Genomic DNA, 18,969 nt, shown 5'->3' on the forward strand with positions numbered 1-18,969 from the left:
AAAAAATCATTTCGACTAGAAAAAAAATCATTTCGACTTTTTGAAGCAAACGGCTTGCCATAGGCTATGGCAGTGTTGTTACATTGACACTTGTCTATGAGGAAGATCAGTGGCGTAGTGGTTAGAGCACCGGGCTCATAATCAGGAGGTCGTGGGTCAACCTCGTTTACCCGGAGGTCATTACGTGCTCCTATAGTCACTTGCACTGCACCTGGTATCATGTTGAGTTAAAACATATTTGATTGGTCAAAGAATAACGTTTGACATGTAAATAAGATGTAAATAATGATTTGACACTTGGCATATTCATGGCATATTGAATCGTTGAAAAGGGTGACTTATCAGTCTACATAACCATTTACCCTAAGGCCGAAGTTACATAGGCCTCATTCGTTCATTTACCACGAGTCACTTTCCGGGTTTTTCTTTCATTCCTCGGTGAATGCACGCCACAAGGCCGTGCTTTTACAGGGGAACGAAAGCAAAAGGGGAAAATGAGTCCTGGGAAATGAACGAATGAGGTCTATGTAACTTCGGCCTAATGCGATCAGAAATCAATTGACGGCATAATAGAACTTCATGGGCACGGATAATATTAGCTAATGCTGATATAAAAAATTGATTTCCTCTACAAGAAAATTGCGTCATTTAGTCGGGCCATGCAGGAACTCCAAGCAAAAAGAACCGAAGAAGCACGTGTTACAAACGCCAATCGAGCGAGCACTGTGAAAATATTATTTCGAAATCCCTTTTGATAATTTATTTTTATATCTAAGTATAAGGCTTCTTTTTCTGTATTCAGCTTGAGATAATTGCTCAATTTTACAATTATTTGGTCGGCTGCAAAAAGTTTTGGTCATGATGAAACAGTGCTGACAAATAGGGCCCGAATAGACGGATCAGCGGTCAGACATGCTACGTCACCCCCAGATTCTGGCGGTGACGCGGCATGTGTCGTATAGGTGTTTCCAGGGGATACGGTGAAGCCCTTTTGAATGCTAATCAATTAGACCCCGGATGTAGGGGTTGGTCGTGGGTTCGATTCTCGGAAGGGCCACCGCTGTTTCATCTTTGTGTCCTTGAGCAAGGCATTTTAACCTACTTGCTTCTCCACCCTGGAGTAAATGGGTACCTAGCTGGCAGAGATGGCAAACTATGAATGTTAGTCCTGAGCGCTGTAAAGCTGCAGCTCAGACCTGTGATACTCTCACAGAGTAGAGCTTGAATCATGAATGTGAACCAGCGCTGCGGACAGTTGTGACAGTGCCCACATATATAACCATAGCGGGGGCTTGTGGTATTAGCTCACCTCTGAGAGGTGAGCTAAGAATAGCAAAATTCGTTTGAACCAGGGGATGGGTGAGCTTTTGCTATGGCGAAGTGTCTGTTGTCTTTTGGCGGGGCACATTTGACAATTTAACTTCAAACATTGACAATTTAACTGCTAAAAGGCTTAAAAAATCTATTGTGGTCTTGTCTCCATTTACACTACATTTTTAGTCAATTTAGTGACAAATTTGAATGTGCTCAAATCACTCTAATTCATTAAGAATATTGTATTGCTGATGATTTAACCCTTAAAGCGCCAGAGGCGACGATCGTCGACATAAGGGGGAAAGCGCCAGAGGCGACGATCGTCGACAGCAGACATTTAGTTCCACCTGTCTGCTAAGAGATGGCAGTGAGTGTGCATGTACGCTCTTTGGTACTTCGACAGTGATGCTTAGCACAAAATGGCATCGAAAAAATTTCAAGTTTCTATACAAGCTTTTGAGTATTTTATCAAAAACTTGAAGCCCCATTTTCGCGGGAATGACGTCATCAGGAGTAATTAGCGCTGCTACGACTAATTAGACGGATGCTTCGACCAGGAATCGGATGGAAACGATGTATTTAGACCCAGACTTCATATTAAAATACCAAGGGAGGTATAAAAAGCTGATGGAGGTATGTTCTGGCCATATTTTTGTTGATTATGGGTATTTGCACTAATTAACCCCTAATTAGTAAATTTTGGCGGGAAATGTCACAAAAATCGACGGGAATTACCATTTGTATAAAATCATCAGTACATTCCATGGTGTTTGTAACAAAAATAACGTTGTTATTAATCATTTTCAAAAATGCTTGGTTAATTCGGCGCTCAGGGGTAATATGATTTTGTTAATTCGGCGCTTTAAGGGTTAAGGTCAAAACAAGCCAAAAAAATGAGAAAAAAACTTAATTTGACCCCAATATGAGCCAACCTAGCCCCGGTATAAGTTCGGATTCATTTTCACAAGTCTTGTTGTGTTGCCATTCATTTTGTTATTTCTTTGAAAGAAGCAAAGATATCCCTTAATCACATCCTAAATTTTCAGCTCCATAGCTTGCTAATTCTGGCCAGGGCTGGTCTTTGAACTTGGTGCTGTTGGCTGCAAAATCATGACTTTTTCTCGATTTTGTCCTCTTTCGTCGCTTTTGGCACAGTTGTACCACTCTTTGAAATGTCTCTCATTTCTCCAAAAATGTCCAGATATGACTTTCCTTTGTTGGAGAGTTGTGGGATGTCATCTACATTAGTTTGAAAAAATTCTCAAAATGTTAACCCCTGAAATGTACCTTCATTGAGACAAGACCACTAATGAATATTCATAGGTTGGAGGGTCGAGGCCTATCAATTAGACGAGTGCATGTTTTTAACTCTCGAGTACTTATTTCGAGAGGTATTGAAAAAATATTTGCAGTGGCATGTCTACAGATATAAAGAAATTATTTGATGAAAAAATTAATTTCGAATTTTGCTAATTGGGTAATAGGGGGCGTGTTTTGAGATTTTTCTGCCTGTTGGCTGAAAAGAGTGGAAATATCAATGTCTGTCTAATTTGTCGATTATCAAAAAATTTTCGTGGTCAACTACCAGTTTTTTTTTCACCATTTACTTGCCCGGCTGTCCGGAATATCATATCAAAATTTCAGATGCACAACCCCACGCAGTATTTGATGCGTTGCGGTCAAACATTGACAATTTTTAAAACTGCTAAAAGGCTTAAAAAATCAATTGCGGTCTTGTCTCTCACGATTCAGCCTGTTGGGCCTATACTGTTTTGCACTTTGTTTGCGAGTGTGCTTCAGAAAGGATGAATTAGGTGGTGATTATGTGGGAGATATCAGTGTGCGTAACTGTTATGCTTGGAATTATGATGCTGTAGAAATGTGTAAGTACTGTAAATAGTTATGAGCTCAGTCTATCATTAAAACTTATCAATTAGATATGAAGTCTTAGCCCTATGTTTCTTAGTTCCTTGGTCCATTAGAATAAGATTGGTGTCAGATCAGTGGTGACATCGTACTTGACGAACTAGTTAATTTCGTCAATATTTGGATGCCCAGGGTTGTGACATTTATTTTCTTTTTTTCTTTAATGGTGACACTTTACCGCTCGACCCGGTTTTACGCTACAGTAGAAATGAGCATAATTGGTAGCCTAAATGAGGCGTAGGGCTACAAAACCTCATCTACTTATTCAGAGAGCTACATCAATACAAACATATCAACAGAAGTGTTGCTATCATCTAGAAATAACAATGAGCAAACCCACATCAAGTACCTTCAAAAAAGGAAATATTCGCTGTTGAATCTGCCTGGGCTTTCAATTTTTTTTGCTGTCGTCTGCTAGCGCTTTGGTTACCACAGTGACAGGTCCTTACTGACAATTTAAAGTGCGGTTCGTTCTAAATCCGGGTATCTTAGAGTTCGCTACTATACTTCCCAGACAATATTTCGACGTCCCCTAGTTTCTTTTCCGTCCAACCATACCAACAGTAAATTGATGAAGACACTTGACCGAAAATCTATTATTTCAGTTACTCGTCACTGACACCCTGCAGAATGTAATAGCTTACATCATTTAATATGATATTTGCATTTGAAATATCATTTGGTAGAATATTGCTAGATAAATTGGACTCGATCAGTTTTGAAAATGGTAGATGATCCTTATGCATGCGTTCACTTTCGTGCTTTACGTATAGATCACCGTGCACCAATATAGGTAGACCTGCGTACGCTTTCATTAGTTCAGATTCTGGAGCTGATACATCATAGACTGGAGGCTTGATCGACAATTAGTGTTACAGTGCAGCATGCGCACATACTTGGGATGCACAGTGTAAATAATGGAGGCTGTAAGTCAATGAAAACAATTGATATTTCGAACATTTGTGAGAAGTCTTCAAATCAACGAATTTTCGACGTTAAAGACGTCAATTCGGTTCATTCGTCACGTGGTGTGTTCACTGATATTCGCTCTCCAATATATACCGGAAAATATGTAATCAAAATGTCCTTAAAGAACGATGAATTTACATAAAGTGTGCGATATTGTAATCCCAGCATACACTTGATTTTATTCGGAAGGTGATAGAACACTGCTACGCAGGGGATGAATCGTGTACGTTGTCCACCATTGTACTGGTGACTGTAGTGCACATGTGGTCGAAGTGACAAAAAACTCACACATGCCAGTAGTTCGCATCGTATCAACACATACTCGCGTTAGAAAAAAACTGCCATCGTTAATTTCTATTTGCTAACGGTTTGGTATAGGTTTCAACACTAGAATAATGGCCAGTCATTTGATAAAAATGATCATATCATGATTTTACTCGAATGTAAGTTAAAGGCAAAACAATGGACAGTGAAATGTTCCCATCAAGTATATGTACCCATGCGAAGTGCATACACAGAGAACAGTGTGGGATGCAATAAAATTGCAACTAATTAGGAAAAGCAAATAAACGCAGTGCGTTATTTTAGTCTCACCAGATATCTGTCTGTAAGCCATATCCCTTTTTCTCGTCGTCCTCGCCCTTTACTGCCTCTGGTGACATGTACTGCACTGTTCCTTTATCAGCAGTTAATGCTCCATGGGTCAGGCGACTGGCTTCGAGCTTCTTTGAGATTCCGAAGTCCGCCAATTTGATACGGTCATCGAAGCTCAAAAGTATGTTGTCAGCTATAAAGTAAAATGACATGTTGTTGTGATGTTGCAAACAGGTGTAAGTGCAAAAATAATTTGAGATAGAAAATTATTATTAGTAAACCCAGATCGTCAATGTTTTAAGACTGGCTAGTATGTACCCATCGCAACTGTGATAAGAATGAGATCACAGAAATATAAAATCAACTTTTTTTTACGATAACACAAAACATATCGGGTTATTCAGAAAAAAAAACTGCCATTCATCTTAGTTGTATATCTAAGAGGGAGGGAAGCGCTGAACATATCTTAAGATTTGTTATCTAGGATTACATGTTTGTTCCTCCAATTATGAAGATTTACAAAGTATAAGGTGAAAAGAATGAACAAAAAATGAATCCAGTTTTAACAAAACAAAACTGCCCATGTGTGCATTGTACAAGTGGTCGAGTTATTTACTTAGCTCTTATCGATACAAGATAGTTCCATTACCCTTCAGCCGATTGCGGCTTTTCTGAGGACGAACATTTTTGTATCAAAGTCATAGTTATCTAGCTGTCTGCCCAGTAAAGTTTTTGTGAGCAGACTGTCGTTCATGTTCCAAAGCGTGGTACTGAGATTTGTGGGACATTCACGATCATTTCCCAGTAGTTGTAGCGAAGAAAACCCCGAATACCCGCAAATGTAGACTCCCAGGGCAGCCCATCGCATCATCCAATTTGGTCTCCTTATACCGGGCGACAGGACGAGGCCGGTCCAATGCGTTCGGAGTGGATCGCAAAAGAGGTGAACTTGCGGGTCGGTATACCTCATGGAACAGCGATCACACTTTGTCTCTGTGATAGTCTCTGGTGTTTAGTTTGGTCAGAAAATCATAGTCACTTTTACGCGCAAGGTCGAGCTGAGCAGCCGTCCCTGACAAAGACGGGCAATCAGATGATTTTTTAATGTTTGCTACCATAAGAAGGTTATTTTCTGCACACACTACGACAAAACGTTGATTTTCAAGATCAAGGACAAACATGTAATTTTGTACTAAAACTTTCCTAATGGGTGGACAGAGTTCGAATGAGTCGGTAGACATGCTTAAAGAGCCCGACGCGGAGGGTAAAAAAAATTACATAAAAAACCAAAACATTTATTTTGGGGAGTCATTTTGACCCCGGGATCCTCCCCCGAATTAGTGCTTATACACCGTTATATGATGTTGGCCTATATTTTGTTTAATTAGTGTAATTGAGAGGCCTGAAGTATGCAAGTCAAATAAACGGATCAAAACACCCGTCTCCTGGAAAAACACTCAACACAGGATATTTTGACATGGCTCATGAAAACCTTTATACCCCCAATTTGGAACAGCCTGGCTCATGGTGCCCGACGGCTCATTGTACCCCACTCTCCCCTACACAGCAGACTTCGCTGGCTGAAGAAAACTGTTTTGGTCATATGGCACACATGACATCCAAAAACCGGGGCTCCATACGCCTTAGATTTACTTGGGGGTCATAGCCAGATGTTGAATTGGCCCCAACTTGAAGGGAAGCGGGGAGTTCTTCCACCGCCACTGCCACCACCATCAGCTGTTGATGACGCGGTTATGTTAATTCGCCTCTGCTGTGCATGCAAACAACTTGTTCATGCGTACACATCAGTCTGCTACATAGCCACTTCGATAAAAGATAGCGGTATTAAGAATCTCTTTCCAAAAAAGGTTTTATCTTATTCCGACTTGGAGGGATACCGTAGATTATTTCTGTAACCGTTTTCAACAAACGCGTAGAATTAGATTGCGACTTAATTATAGGAACATCTTCAGACGTCACAAGAGCAACCGAAGTGATTACCTAACGGTAGTCAATCACTTGACCGATCACCTGCGAAATGCCCAGTCTTATCAATGGAAGCATGCCTTTTATCACGGATATGCCTTTCACTGCAAGAGGAAAATTTAACATCAACTGTATACAACACATGAAATATGTCTCAATGTACGTATGAACAAAGAAATCCTGAACGAAAACGCTGAGTGAACGACGACTCACTAGGGAGTTTCCGCATCGCTTACGATTACGATTAAGATTACGATTTCAAAGTCGTAATCGTTATACTCTCAAAACCGGTGTAACATCTGTGGTTGTTTCCCATGTGTCAGTGTTTCCAAACAATAGGCAGCTAGAGAGACCATGACTTTTCAATAGGGGGGATACACAGAGAAACTTGTCAATCTATTTTTGAGCGTTCCCAAACAATGAGGGGAAACACTCAAAAACAGAAACACTCAAAAACATTACACCGGCATAAACCAGAAATTTAGTTTCCGCATTCACAGCAACGACTTGGTGTACTGTAGTATGGGCCCTATACTCTGCTCTCATGCTCTGGGTGCACTTTTCTCGGCGCTAAAACATGATCAAAATCGCCGTCGATCACATTAAATGCAGTTCCTATGTTTGACAGATATGTTCTAAAGTATTCTTCAATGAATATTTCACCTTGAATTTGATATGTAGCGTGGAAAATAGGCTTTTCGCTAATCCATGTAATCGTTTTTCGACTTACGAAGATCAGCCGGAATCCTCGTAAGAACGAGACGAACGTACCATCGACGATTTCGCTGGGGATGACGTAGCACCAAAAATCGATGACGTCAAACACAAATCGTAATCGTAATCGTAAGCGATGCGGAAACTCGCTAATATCCGTTTACATACGCGTAATGAGCTGCTCAGGGATAGACTGTCTGAAAAACTTGTATACGCGTAACTAGAGCGCAAATTCTGATGACCTAAATGTCGTAGTGGTGCGAAAGCTTACTTATCTAGGCCAACGTCGTCGTTGAACATGTTGAATGGGCAAATGGTTTTTATTCAGGTCGCCAAATATATGGGGGCGAAGGCTACTCTCAAGTGATATTTCGATGGCTTCCCATATTATTCATACCTGCGTAGTGTGTCTTCTTTCCCATTCCTGCATGGTTAGTAAGTAACACGCGAAATACCCTGAATCTCAAGATGCGTAAGATTTTGGTATCGCCCCCCCCCCCCCCCCCCCCCGCATGAGAATCAATCAATTAGACCCCGCAGAAGACCAGAAAAGCCATAAACACTTCATTAAATTGATACCAACGAAGTCTCAGTCCTTTTTTACCCCTCAGCCCAAATGGCCTAGAGGGGTATTGTCATCACGTACGCCGTCCGGGCGGGCGTTTGCTACTTGGTTTCCGTCGATTTCTAGAAGAACGGCTTTGACAATCAATTCAATTTTTGGTATGTACATTTGGGGTGACTAGAGGAAGGTTCCTTCCGAAAACGGGCTTGTTCCGATTATCAATATAGCCACCAGGGCGGCGTGTTTGAAATTGGTTTCCGTCAATTTCGAGGAGAATCGATCAAATTCATTTTTAGCTTAGCTGACAAAGTCAGCTGAGCTTGTCAAATGGTTCAGATGGCGTATGTCAGTCCTTCCATCCATCCATCAACATGGGCCGCACGTTTTTTAGCCTGGCACACCTTGGCCAAAGTAACATATTAGCAATAAAGGGCACACTGAACTCTACTTGTAAACCAAATTTTGTCGCGATTCGTTGATCCTAGGTGGAGCTGGGTGCCTGGAAGTATTTTCACTTTTTCAGCAATATCTTCTGAACCAATGTTTATGTTGAAAAAAGATCTAATGTCAACAAAAGAGTAAATTAAGGAGTAAAATTGTCAGCTTTTAAAAGCTTCATAATATGTCACCTGGTGGCGCTAGCGCCCAATTTGTACTTTGGGCCAAATTCAAAATTCGCGCCCTTCCAGGAAGCTCCCATCATGCAGTGTCACGTGACTTGTGCCTCATTAGCTATGCAATTTTAGCCTTCGATGATGCACGATGGTTTGGGCTAAATAGACCAGAAAACGAAGGGAAAACACACAATTTGTGTCTCTATTGTTTATTATTCATCATCTGCGGCCAAAGTTTGTCGATAGGATCAAGTAGCAACGAGTTTTTTGCAAGAAAACTCGCGAACTGGATTTCCGGAAATCATGGAAGATCGTCGTCATCACCAAAGTTATATCTGCCCTGTGATGATATCAGCCCACATCGCACATTGTCGCATGGATATCGTGGTAAGGAAAATTGGTCCGATTTCTTGCAGTCAAGTGCTGGTTTATTCATCGGACACTGTCAATTCTCCCTACCACTCACAGAAGCCAAGCCATTGCTGTTAAGTTATGCAGGGGCTTAATCAATTACCTGCACTCCCTGTGGGGTGAATAACATAACCTTTTGAACAGCTGGTTGTAGGGGGATGATTGGAACAGCCGGTATACCTGCTGACCTGCTGAACCCAGGTTAATGTTATTTTCAATCCACGATTGCAGGTCACCTGATTTTCGAGATTTCGCGGGAAATGAAATTGTAAACAAACGCATGTGTGCAGTTCCAATGTAAACAAAAAGGTATTTTTGGTACTTTTGGTTGCTGGACTTGGGTTTTCCCGCAGTTAGGAGCTGGGGTCAAATTGGTGGTCTATTGTTTATGGGTGCTGTTTTAGTCAGAGCTAGCCCTTGGATTATGAAGGGATTTTCAAATTAAGGTGACCATGGTCTTTTTTAGTGCTCACCACAGCTTTCAATGCTTGAAGTTGATGTATCTGAAGAGGCGCGCTGAACCTGACATGGCCTTATCAATGAGCTGCTCACGGTGCTGAACTTCTAGCTTGCCTGTCGACTAAGTGCCTTGCCCGAGACATTGGTACATGTAGGAGGAGCACGCATTTTAAAGTTTTAGTAGTGATAGTACAGTTGGTTCGAGCCATTTGGAAGCCGTCATGTGAAGGCCTATCTGAGTTCTCCTTCTTCTTCTCCGTATAAAAAGGGGCATATTGCTGACTAAGGAACGAGGCATATTGACATTGCCTCATCATCTCTATCGGACCAATTGATATACTTTTTATGCATGCATACAGCACGCCATGGAGAAGTCACATCCTCTCTGACACTTCATGTCTGAAAAGCTACTGATACAACATACTGAACTAGGGATATCTTCCATTGCCTCCTGTATTATTTACATACCATGGATGATTAGTTCAGTCATATTTCATCCAGCTGGCAACTCTGCATTGGAAATTTTAGTGGTATAACGTATTCTCTTGACCTTCAAACAGTAGTATAAAGCCGATATTTACTACTTTACACCCTCTGTCCTATGTTATTACTATCAGGTCATCCAGCTGAGCGCCAGGCCCGTGGGCCTCTTGTTGGTATGTACGTTGGAGGTGACTAGAGGAAGGTTCCTTTCGAAAACCGGCTCGTTCTGATTCTCAATATGGTCACCAGGGCAACGTGCTTGAAATCGGTTTCCGTCAATTTCGAGGAGAACGGCTTGGAGGATGGAATCAATTTTTAGTGGGTGTAGGCCTAATGCAGTTTTGTAAGGGGAAGGTTCCTTTCGAAAATCAGCGCAATTCGAAATTCAATATGGCCGCCACGCTCACATTCTCGAAATAGGTTTCCACAATTTTAATTTCCATATGCAAACTAACCACTCCACTAAGCCAACTTCACCATTATCTCACCTTCAACCTTAATAGGCTGAGGGGTTATGCTCGCTTTGCAATGCTATTTTTACTGATGTGTTATCAAAACCCGTTGGTCAACAGCTACCGGTTACAGGTACATCACGTGTATAGGCCTACCCAACTTAGTTATATCATTATTATCAAGCTCGTTTACCCAGGGGTCATTGCGCGCTCATATGGTGACTTGCACTACCCCTGGTCGCATGCTGATCTAAAACATATTTGATTGGTCAATGAATAACCTTTGACATGCAAATAAGATGTAAATAATGTTTTGACTCGTGGCATATCATGGCATATTGAATTGGCGAAAAGGGCGACTTATCGAGTCTACAAAAACATTTACCCTAATGCCATCCCCAAAAAACTGACGGCATATTATAATTCATAGACACGGATAATGTGCTAATGCTGATATGAATGAAATGGCCAGGGCCATTGTGCTCACCTCATGTGGAGGAAAGATGGATAAAGAGCATGGTATTGTGTCATGTAGTGTTAGGTTTGATGTAGGTCCAAGCAATTACAATTTCCCCAAAATGGCCAATTTACAGTACATTCGACCTCTGTGACCTTGAAAAGTAGGTCAAATCAAAGAAGACCCGGGTGACACATTGAATGGTTGTTACATAAGGGTACATGTGTACCAAGTTTCAACTCAATAGCTCTAACAGTTACGAAACGTGCCCTGCTAACGGACGACCGACGACGACGACGGACGCCGGACGACACGGTATGGGATAAGCTCACCTCTGCTGAAGAGGTGAGCTAAAAATCAAGTTGCCCCTAAAAGAAAATTGCGTCTTTTAGTTGGGCCATGCGGGCATGTATTTTTAGTTAAAACGGATCGTTAGCACCTGCACGCACCATGCCTCCATGTGCAAGTCCAAATGACATGATGTCGCATCGTTAAGTGTGTAGGATTGTTCAAAACTGAAGTTATGACCTCTAATCTTCTTCTTCTTTGTTCTCTCTTAGATGGTCAGTACCGTCCTAGCGGTGTATGCCTTCGTCTTCCTTAGCTGGTCCTGGTCACCCGCGTACAACTGGTCCTTGATGGAGGTTCCCGATGGCCAGATCTCCTCCCTTAGGCACCTATTCCATAGAACTACAGGGTATACTACACTATACGCGAACATGACCATGAAACTATTGTTCGCGTATAGTATAGTATAGGGTATAGCTCTATGGAATAGGTGCCTTAGGGCTGATAGGTCAGGGCACTTGGACAGTATGTGGCTGACAGTCATCGGTTCGGAACTGCAGGGGCACAGGTCACTCTCTCCGATTCCAAACGTGTAGAACATACAGTGTTTTAGTCTGCAATGGTCGGTTCGGAGGCGGAATATGATGGCTTGCTCTCCTGGTGAGGTTGTGGCAGTTGTTTTGGTCATATTCGGGGTGGTTGTTTTTCCACTTGGTCTTGAAGACTGTTTTGACTGTTTATTTGGCCTCGTCGTAGAAGAAGCTCATGCAGGTCAGTCTGCTCCTTCCTAATTCCTTCATTTGCGAGACGGTCTACTCTTTCGTTGCCTCTAATGTCACAGTGGGTTGGTATCCATTGTTGTAGTTACAAAGGATGTTCAAAGCTGTGATCAGGTGGTCTAGATCCTCGCTCCTGGGGTTCTTGTGTGCTTCTAGGACGAAGAGGGCGTCTGTGAAAATGACAATGCTTTTTTGGGCTTTTCTTCTCCCCTGTGCCAGTCTCTTGGCCGCTTCTTGCAGTGCTGTCGCTTCCGCTCTGAAGTTGCTGGACTATCTCCCTGTTGGTATGGCGATTTCCTCTTCCTTGGCCTTGAACTTGATGAGGATGCCAGCCCATCCATCTTTGGTAGCTTCAGCTGCAGAACCATCGGTGTGGGCACGAGTCCACTTCTTGCTTGGGTACTTGTGGTGGATGTGCTCCAGAGCGAGAGCTTTCCTTGCCTCATCCGTTTGATGCTGCTTTGCAAGAATTCCTGGAATGTCAGTTTCGATTTTCGGTGACATCTTTGGGTTGAGTGTTGGGTGTGATCTGCTTGTTGGAATGGGCTTCGGTGTGGTGTCTCTGAGTTCTGGTTATTTTTCTCCAATTCTTTGCTGTGGCTGATAAAGCTTCCACGTTTAAGGCGTTTTTTCACTCATCTTTGACTTCTGTGGTGCATTGGATAGTTGGTCATTCTCTTGCACTTTTCGGCTTCCGTCATCACTTTGGTGTCCCTGCAGTCTATTAGGGGCTGCAATGATGCTCGGGTCTCCATTGCAGCAATTGGAGTCAATTTCATTCTTCCAGTGATGATTCGTGCAGCTTGATTTGGTACTCAGTTTAGCCGCGCCATGTTGGATTTGGTGGCAATTGACATTGCAGGCATCACATACTCAAGCACTGGGCGTACGCTTCCAACATAGAGCTTCTTGAGAATCCTGCTGTCAGCACCCCACTGGCTACTTGAGATCTTCTTCATTAGACCTAGGTTTTCTTTCGCTTTGGCAGTACTCTTGTCTGTGTTGGCTCTCCATGTCAGTCGCTTGTCGAAAGTTACTCCGAGGTAGATTGGGGACGGCTCCATTTTTAGGGGTTCGCCATTCAGTGTGAGCAGTATCTTCTGTTGTTTCGTTGAGAGGCTGAAGATGGTGTATACTGTCTTGTGGGTGTTCACGGTGGTCAGCCATTTCGCGGTCCACTTCTGGAATTGGTTTAGGACATACTGAATGTGGCTTCTGTCCACTTTGAGCTTTACTTCAGAGCACCAAAGTACCAGGTCATCTACATAGATTGCTCCCTTGACCTTCTTTGATATTCTAGCCAGGATATCGTTGATGAAAATGAGAAAGAGTGTAGGGGATAGTACTCCTCCTTGCGGTACATCCTGCCTTATTAACTTCTTCCTGCGGAGGTTTCCTTGGACAAGAACTCTGGCTTTCCTTTTGTGCAAGTACTTTGAAATCCACTTGTACATGTTACCGGTGACTCCGCTTTGGTGTAGTTTAAGCTTCCTTTCTTCCACACCTTGTCGAAAGCTTTCCCCATGTCTATAAGACAGCTACTGTTACCTCCTTGTCTTGAATACATCTTCATTACTCTGTGAGATGTAACCTAATGTAACCTGATCTTCGGTAGATCGTTGCCTTTTGAAGCCAGCTTGTTCTGGTGTTAGAACTTGTTTCTCCTCCAGGTGCCATGTCAGTCGGTTGTTGATAAGCCTCTCCATTACCTTTCCCACATTGCTTGTGAGACTGATGGGTCTGTAGCTTCTGGCATTTAGCTTATCCTTCATGGAAGAGGTACTCGTGTTTTTTGGGAAGAAGTGAAGAAAGTACGGGGGAAGTATACGTCATTGCCCACAAAGATGGATGGGAAGGTTGGAATAGCCGAATTAGGTAATCTGTTTGTTGATAATTACAGAGCGCTCCGGCGCTCTATAACTCTGTCTCACATCGTGATGATGATTTGAAATTGTTGCAGGGTAAAATAGAAAATGATATCATAAACAATTGTTGTGTCGGTAAATGAAAAACCTCCTACAATGTCGAAGTAGACAGTATAGCAGGCGCTATTAAACGCCTGAAGAAGGGTAAAAAGGACAGTATTAATAACGTATCCTATAATAATTTTATGCACAACGGAAGCTGCATGTTTATCTCACCTTCGTGTTAAACACAATGATATCTCATGGTTTCTGCCCTAGTGATTTCTCTACGTCTACTGTTGTCCCTATTCCTAAGAATACGAGAAAATCATTGAATGTTTCTGAGAATTACCTTGGTATTGCACTTAGTAGCATAATTGGTAAGATTTAAGATTGTATCATTCTAGATAAATATAGTGTGTTTTTGTTAACAAAAGACAGCCAATTTGGTTTCAAAAAGAATCTGTCAACTACAAGCGGCAGTTTATGATGGAAGAAGTTATTATATAGGTATTTCAGTAACAATGACACCATGTGTATTGTGTCATGCTTGATGCATCCGAAGCGTTTGATTGTGTGAATTACATCAAGCTCTTTAAAATTCTGCGAGGTAGAGGTATTTGTCCCCTTATATCACGTTTACTACTGACTCTGTATACCACACAGACAATTTGTATTAAGTTGGACCAATATGCGTCCCCCACCTTTAGGGTTTCAAATGGCGTAAAACAGTGCGGTGTTTCATCACCAACCCTGTTCAATATGTACATAGGAGAGCTTCTGGATGGGTTGCAGCGGACAGGTATCGGCTGCCATATAGGTCACATCTTTTGTGGGGCATTCGCTTACGCGGATGATGTTATAATTGGAGTACCGTCGCTTTTAGGTTTGTGGACAATGATCGGGGTTTGTGACAAATTCTCCATAAAGTATAGTATAAAATTCAATGCCACAAGAGTAAATTGCTTGTATTTAGAATGCAAAGGGTTGACGAAATCACGGTGTTTTCTTATGATATTTAATGGTATCCATTGTTAAGCACACTGCACGCTAGCACTTTCACACATACACTAGATAAATGTACTTCTATTCATTTACGAAATAAACATATATATATATATTGGTCTTATGGTATCTCCAGTCTATCAAGAGGTAGTTGCTTGTCAACGGCGCAACAGATGTTATAGATCTTGATCTCCTGATTGTTGGTGAGCAGCTTGATTCCATTGATCTCTGCTTCCTTGTTTGTGTCAATGGTGAAGTTTTGTACTGGGGTAAAGTTATGTACCAAGACTAAGATTCCACCCTTATGTCTGTCGAAGCGATCCATGCGGATTGTTTGTTATCCCCGCATGGTGAACCTTTGCCTTTCAGTGAGGTGGGCCTCCTGAATGCAAGCAACATCTATCTTCTCTGTTTGCAGCCTTTCGGTGAGAGCGGCCTTCTTGTTGTAGATACCCTCTGCATTCTACTGTAGAATGTTCAGCATCCTTGCCTGATCTTCTTTGGCTTTGCTCATTTGGCCAGTAGATTTCTCCTTATCCATTGTACATATCTCCTGGCTCCTCAAGACATGGTATAGGGACCACCCGTAGCATGTGGTGGACCCCATCGAGGCTTGGGGCCCGGCACCCGTCCAGCCTGGTGGGTCTTCACAGATCGAGCACCATCTCTAATACGGTTATGTTTGTCCATCATGAGAGTAGAGTGCGTAACATCCTAGTTATGCGCCGAATTGGCCAGATGTTTCCGTCTTCGGCGTGCCAAATGACCCTTTGGTGGGGAGATTGGATGGGTGAGTGCCAGGGCGTGTCCACATGCCAGTGGGCCTGCGTACACTGCATGTCTGGGGCTCCAATCTGCTCCGAGATCCCCAGCAGGCTTTGCCTAGAGCCGCAAGGTGTCCAGTTACCGCAGGCCATCCCGGATAGGAACTGCTGGAGTCTTGATAGAGTAGAGGCTATGTACTGACAGGAGGAGACTTACATACAGTACATCTGCTCCTCTTTTTACCCGAGGGCTAGCCAGCGGCAGAAGCTGAAAGCGAGAAAGGTATTGAGGCACCTATAGCTACTCTACACTACGCTAAAGCACTAGACGCGTCACACCACCCTGTTTTAAAACCACGTGGCCCACTTACCTCTAATTAAAAGCTAATTAACTCTATTATAATAGGTAAAAATTGAAAATTTTATGCAAATGGGAAGATAACTGTTGGAACTAAATCATACATTGAAATAAATATATTCCAGTTTGTGAGTAATATGTTATAGATATTTTTTGTTGGAAGCACACTGAATGTGTCAAAGGTGAACCCTAGCCTCAAGGTGTATGAAAGGAGTTGCCTTCTGGCATTGTGGTTCCTGCGCCAGCCAAGAACCTCAAACAGTCGGATGAAAACATTGCAGTTTTTAGGAGGAGAAAATCTGATGGAGGAAATGAGGTAATCTGTCTGAAACTAGAAGCTTTACCGCAATGCTACAAATTCATGAAATAACTTTTTTCTCTCGCTATTTCTAGGAAAATGGAAGGCTGGCAGGCTATGCGTTTTGCTTGGTACTTTTATTACTCAGTTTTAAACATGTTAAAATAAATGCGATTCTACCCTACAAATAAAAATTTTCCTGGCAAAAAACTGAAAACTGTCTTTTGCTGCTGACCGGAGTATTGTCTTGACCTCGATGTCGAAGGCTGCGGCAAACGCCGAACTTCATTTGTACTGTGATTAATTATCTACCTTGTTAATTTTTTATCATTAATGAAAGATAAGGATCCACTGTTTGAAATGGCATTTTTACTGCATTTTAGCTCTTTTGGGGGGAAATGTGGTAATAGATCGTTTTTCCTTCCAACCAAGCTATGTTGATGGGCAGAGACCTGTATTCATCCACGACCGGAAGTGTGGCACAGTCACATAGAGCTTATCAAAATGTCAAGTTGTGGTAAATACATGGCTGGGATGGACCAAAGTGGAATTAATTCTCAATCTGTGGTTGATTCTTAATCTACAGAGTCAGGCCATCACAGAAATATGCTTTTTAATAATATATTTAAGAAAATGTGGTCTCACTGGTCAGTTTAGAACTTGTACTTTGACAGGGCCATATCAATGCGCCGGTATCTGCCCATTTCGCCTTAACCTTATTCGCCCTATCCAATTTTGCCTTCTCCCATTTAGCCTTCTCCTAACTTGCCTTTTCTCAATTCACCTTCTACGATTTCGCCATCGTCTTATCTCGCCTTTGTTCCAATTGGCCTTCTTCCTAACTCGCCTTCCTCTCATCTTGCCTTATACTAGTTTACCTTTTCTTATTTCGCCTTTGTTCTATTCTGCCTTGGTTCCATCCTGCCTTATCTCATCTTGCCTTTTCTTGATTGACCTTTGTGTCAATTCGCCTTCTTCCCATTTTGCCTTCTCCCGTTTCGCCATATCTCACTTCGCCTTTTATCAATCAGCCTTCATTAAGCAAGGGGTCTATTATTCGCAGGGGGGGGGGGGGGGCAGTGTTTTGAGTAGTTTAATGATTCTGTTCAAAAAAACTTTGGGACTTGTATTATCTCATGCTAAGTTATAGCATTGCTGAGAATGAAGAACATCAAACATACCAAAACCATCCAAAGGGAACACTGCGTGGGACGTTCTTGAGAGCTAACTCATTCTGTGAGAAGGCCTCATAATTCCCCAATGATCAAAGGAATACATCTTCCAGATTGCTGGATTTGTGTAGGCCTATTGACCATAGTCCATAATAAAGAACTTCAGAAGCACTCACACTTTGAATGATCAATAAAATACTTAGCACCCCCATCCCTCCTATATAGTACCAGGTCACAAGTCTTACTTATCAAAGAATGCCAAAACACTATGCCAAAATATTTCCATGAAAGACTTGGAAAACTCTGAGATTTGACAAACATGGGTAAAGATACTAAGTTGGTTTTGGAGATACATGTAAGCTTACATGTGGATGGTTCAGAAGTTATGAAGATTTGAAAATATTGGTAATTAAGCAGCAGCCTTGGGTAGGGTACCAAACATAATTCGTGGAAACACTCTTATATGAAAGATTGGTCCCACAAACATGGGTAAAAGAGACAAAAGTCTTTTGTAATATGGTATGTAATGTAATATGACTATAATGGCTGAGAAGTTATCTACACTTGTAATTTTGGCAATGTCCACCAGGTTTTGGTTGGGGGTACCCCCGAATGGACCCTAGAAGCCCTTCAACACTGTTGAAGACACTTTCATATGAAAGATTGACTCAACAAACATGGGTAAAGACACCAAGTTTGTTGCAAAGTAGGAAGAAGGCGAAATGGGAAGAAGGCGAAATAATACAAAGGCGGGGCGGGTAAAGGCGAGATAGGATGAAGGCGAATTGGGACAAAGGTAAATTAGGACAAGGTGAAATAGGAGAAGGCAGATTAAGACAATGGCAAACTGAGACGAAGGCAAGAATGGATAAGGCAACTTGTGATAAGGCAAGATAAAACAGAGGCAAAATAGCATAAGGCGAAAAATGAAAAGGCGAAAAAAGACAAAGGCGAGATAGAATAAGGCGGATTGGGAAGAGGCAAAATTGGAAAAGGCGAAATAGGAGAAGGCGAAATGTATATTTTTTAAAGGCAAAATGGGAAAAGGCGAAAAAAGACAAGGCGAAATGGGCATGAACCAATGCGCCAGTGACGTTTTGATGGATATGGTGTACGGAAATCTTTTTTTCTCGGGCAATCGGTATTGGAATTTTTTAAAACTTTATTATGCTATTGGCAAAGGGTTCTTCTTGACACATATAAAATTTTGTGCAGATTGATTGGTCCAATGAGTACTTTTTTTACCAAAACCTATGCACAACAATGTACACGTAATGTACACATGTTTTAATAGAGGACTCTGGCCTGATGTATAGAAAACTAAGACCATTAAGATTACACCTACTCCTTACATCCAATACGGCGATCGCATTTTCCCTTTTTAAATCGGTGTGGCCTGACTTCATATTGCTGTTAGTCTTCATCAATATTTAAATAACGTAGCCTTTCTTTGAAAA

The 18,969-nt window shown here is 42.0% G+C and overlaps 1 protein-coding gene across 1 annotated transcript in view; it reads left to right on the top strand.

Annotated features, from left to right (window-relative positions):
* The window catches only part of LOC135499123 (transcription initiation factor IIE subunit beta-like), a 462,452-nt gene that overhangs the window by 46,919 nt on the left and 396,564 nt on the right, over positions 1-18,969 (top strand). The window contains exon 2 of the mRNA XM_064789792.1: positions 1,584-1,947. Coding sequence (XP_064645862.1) covers positions 1,879-1,947 — 69 coding nt within the window. The 5' untranslated portion in view covers positions 1,584-1,878. The remainder of the gene's footprint in view (positions 1-1,583; positions 1,948-18,969) is intronic.

Source organism: Lineus longissimus, chromosome 14, assembly GCF_910592395.1.
Source record: "Lineus longissimus chromosome 14, tnLinLong1.2, whole genome shotgun sequence".
NCBI classification, from domain to species: domain Eukaryota; kingdom Metazoa; phylum Nemertea; class Pilidiophora; order Heteronemertea; family Lineidae; genus Lineus; species Lineus longissimus.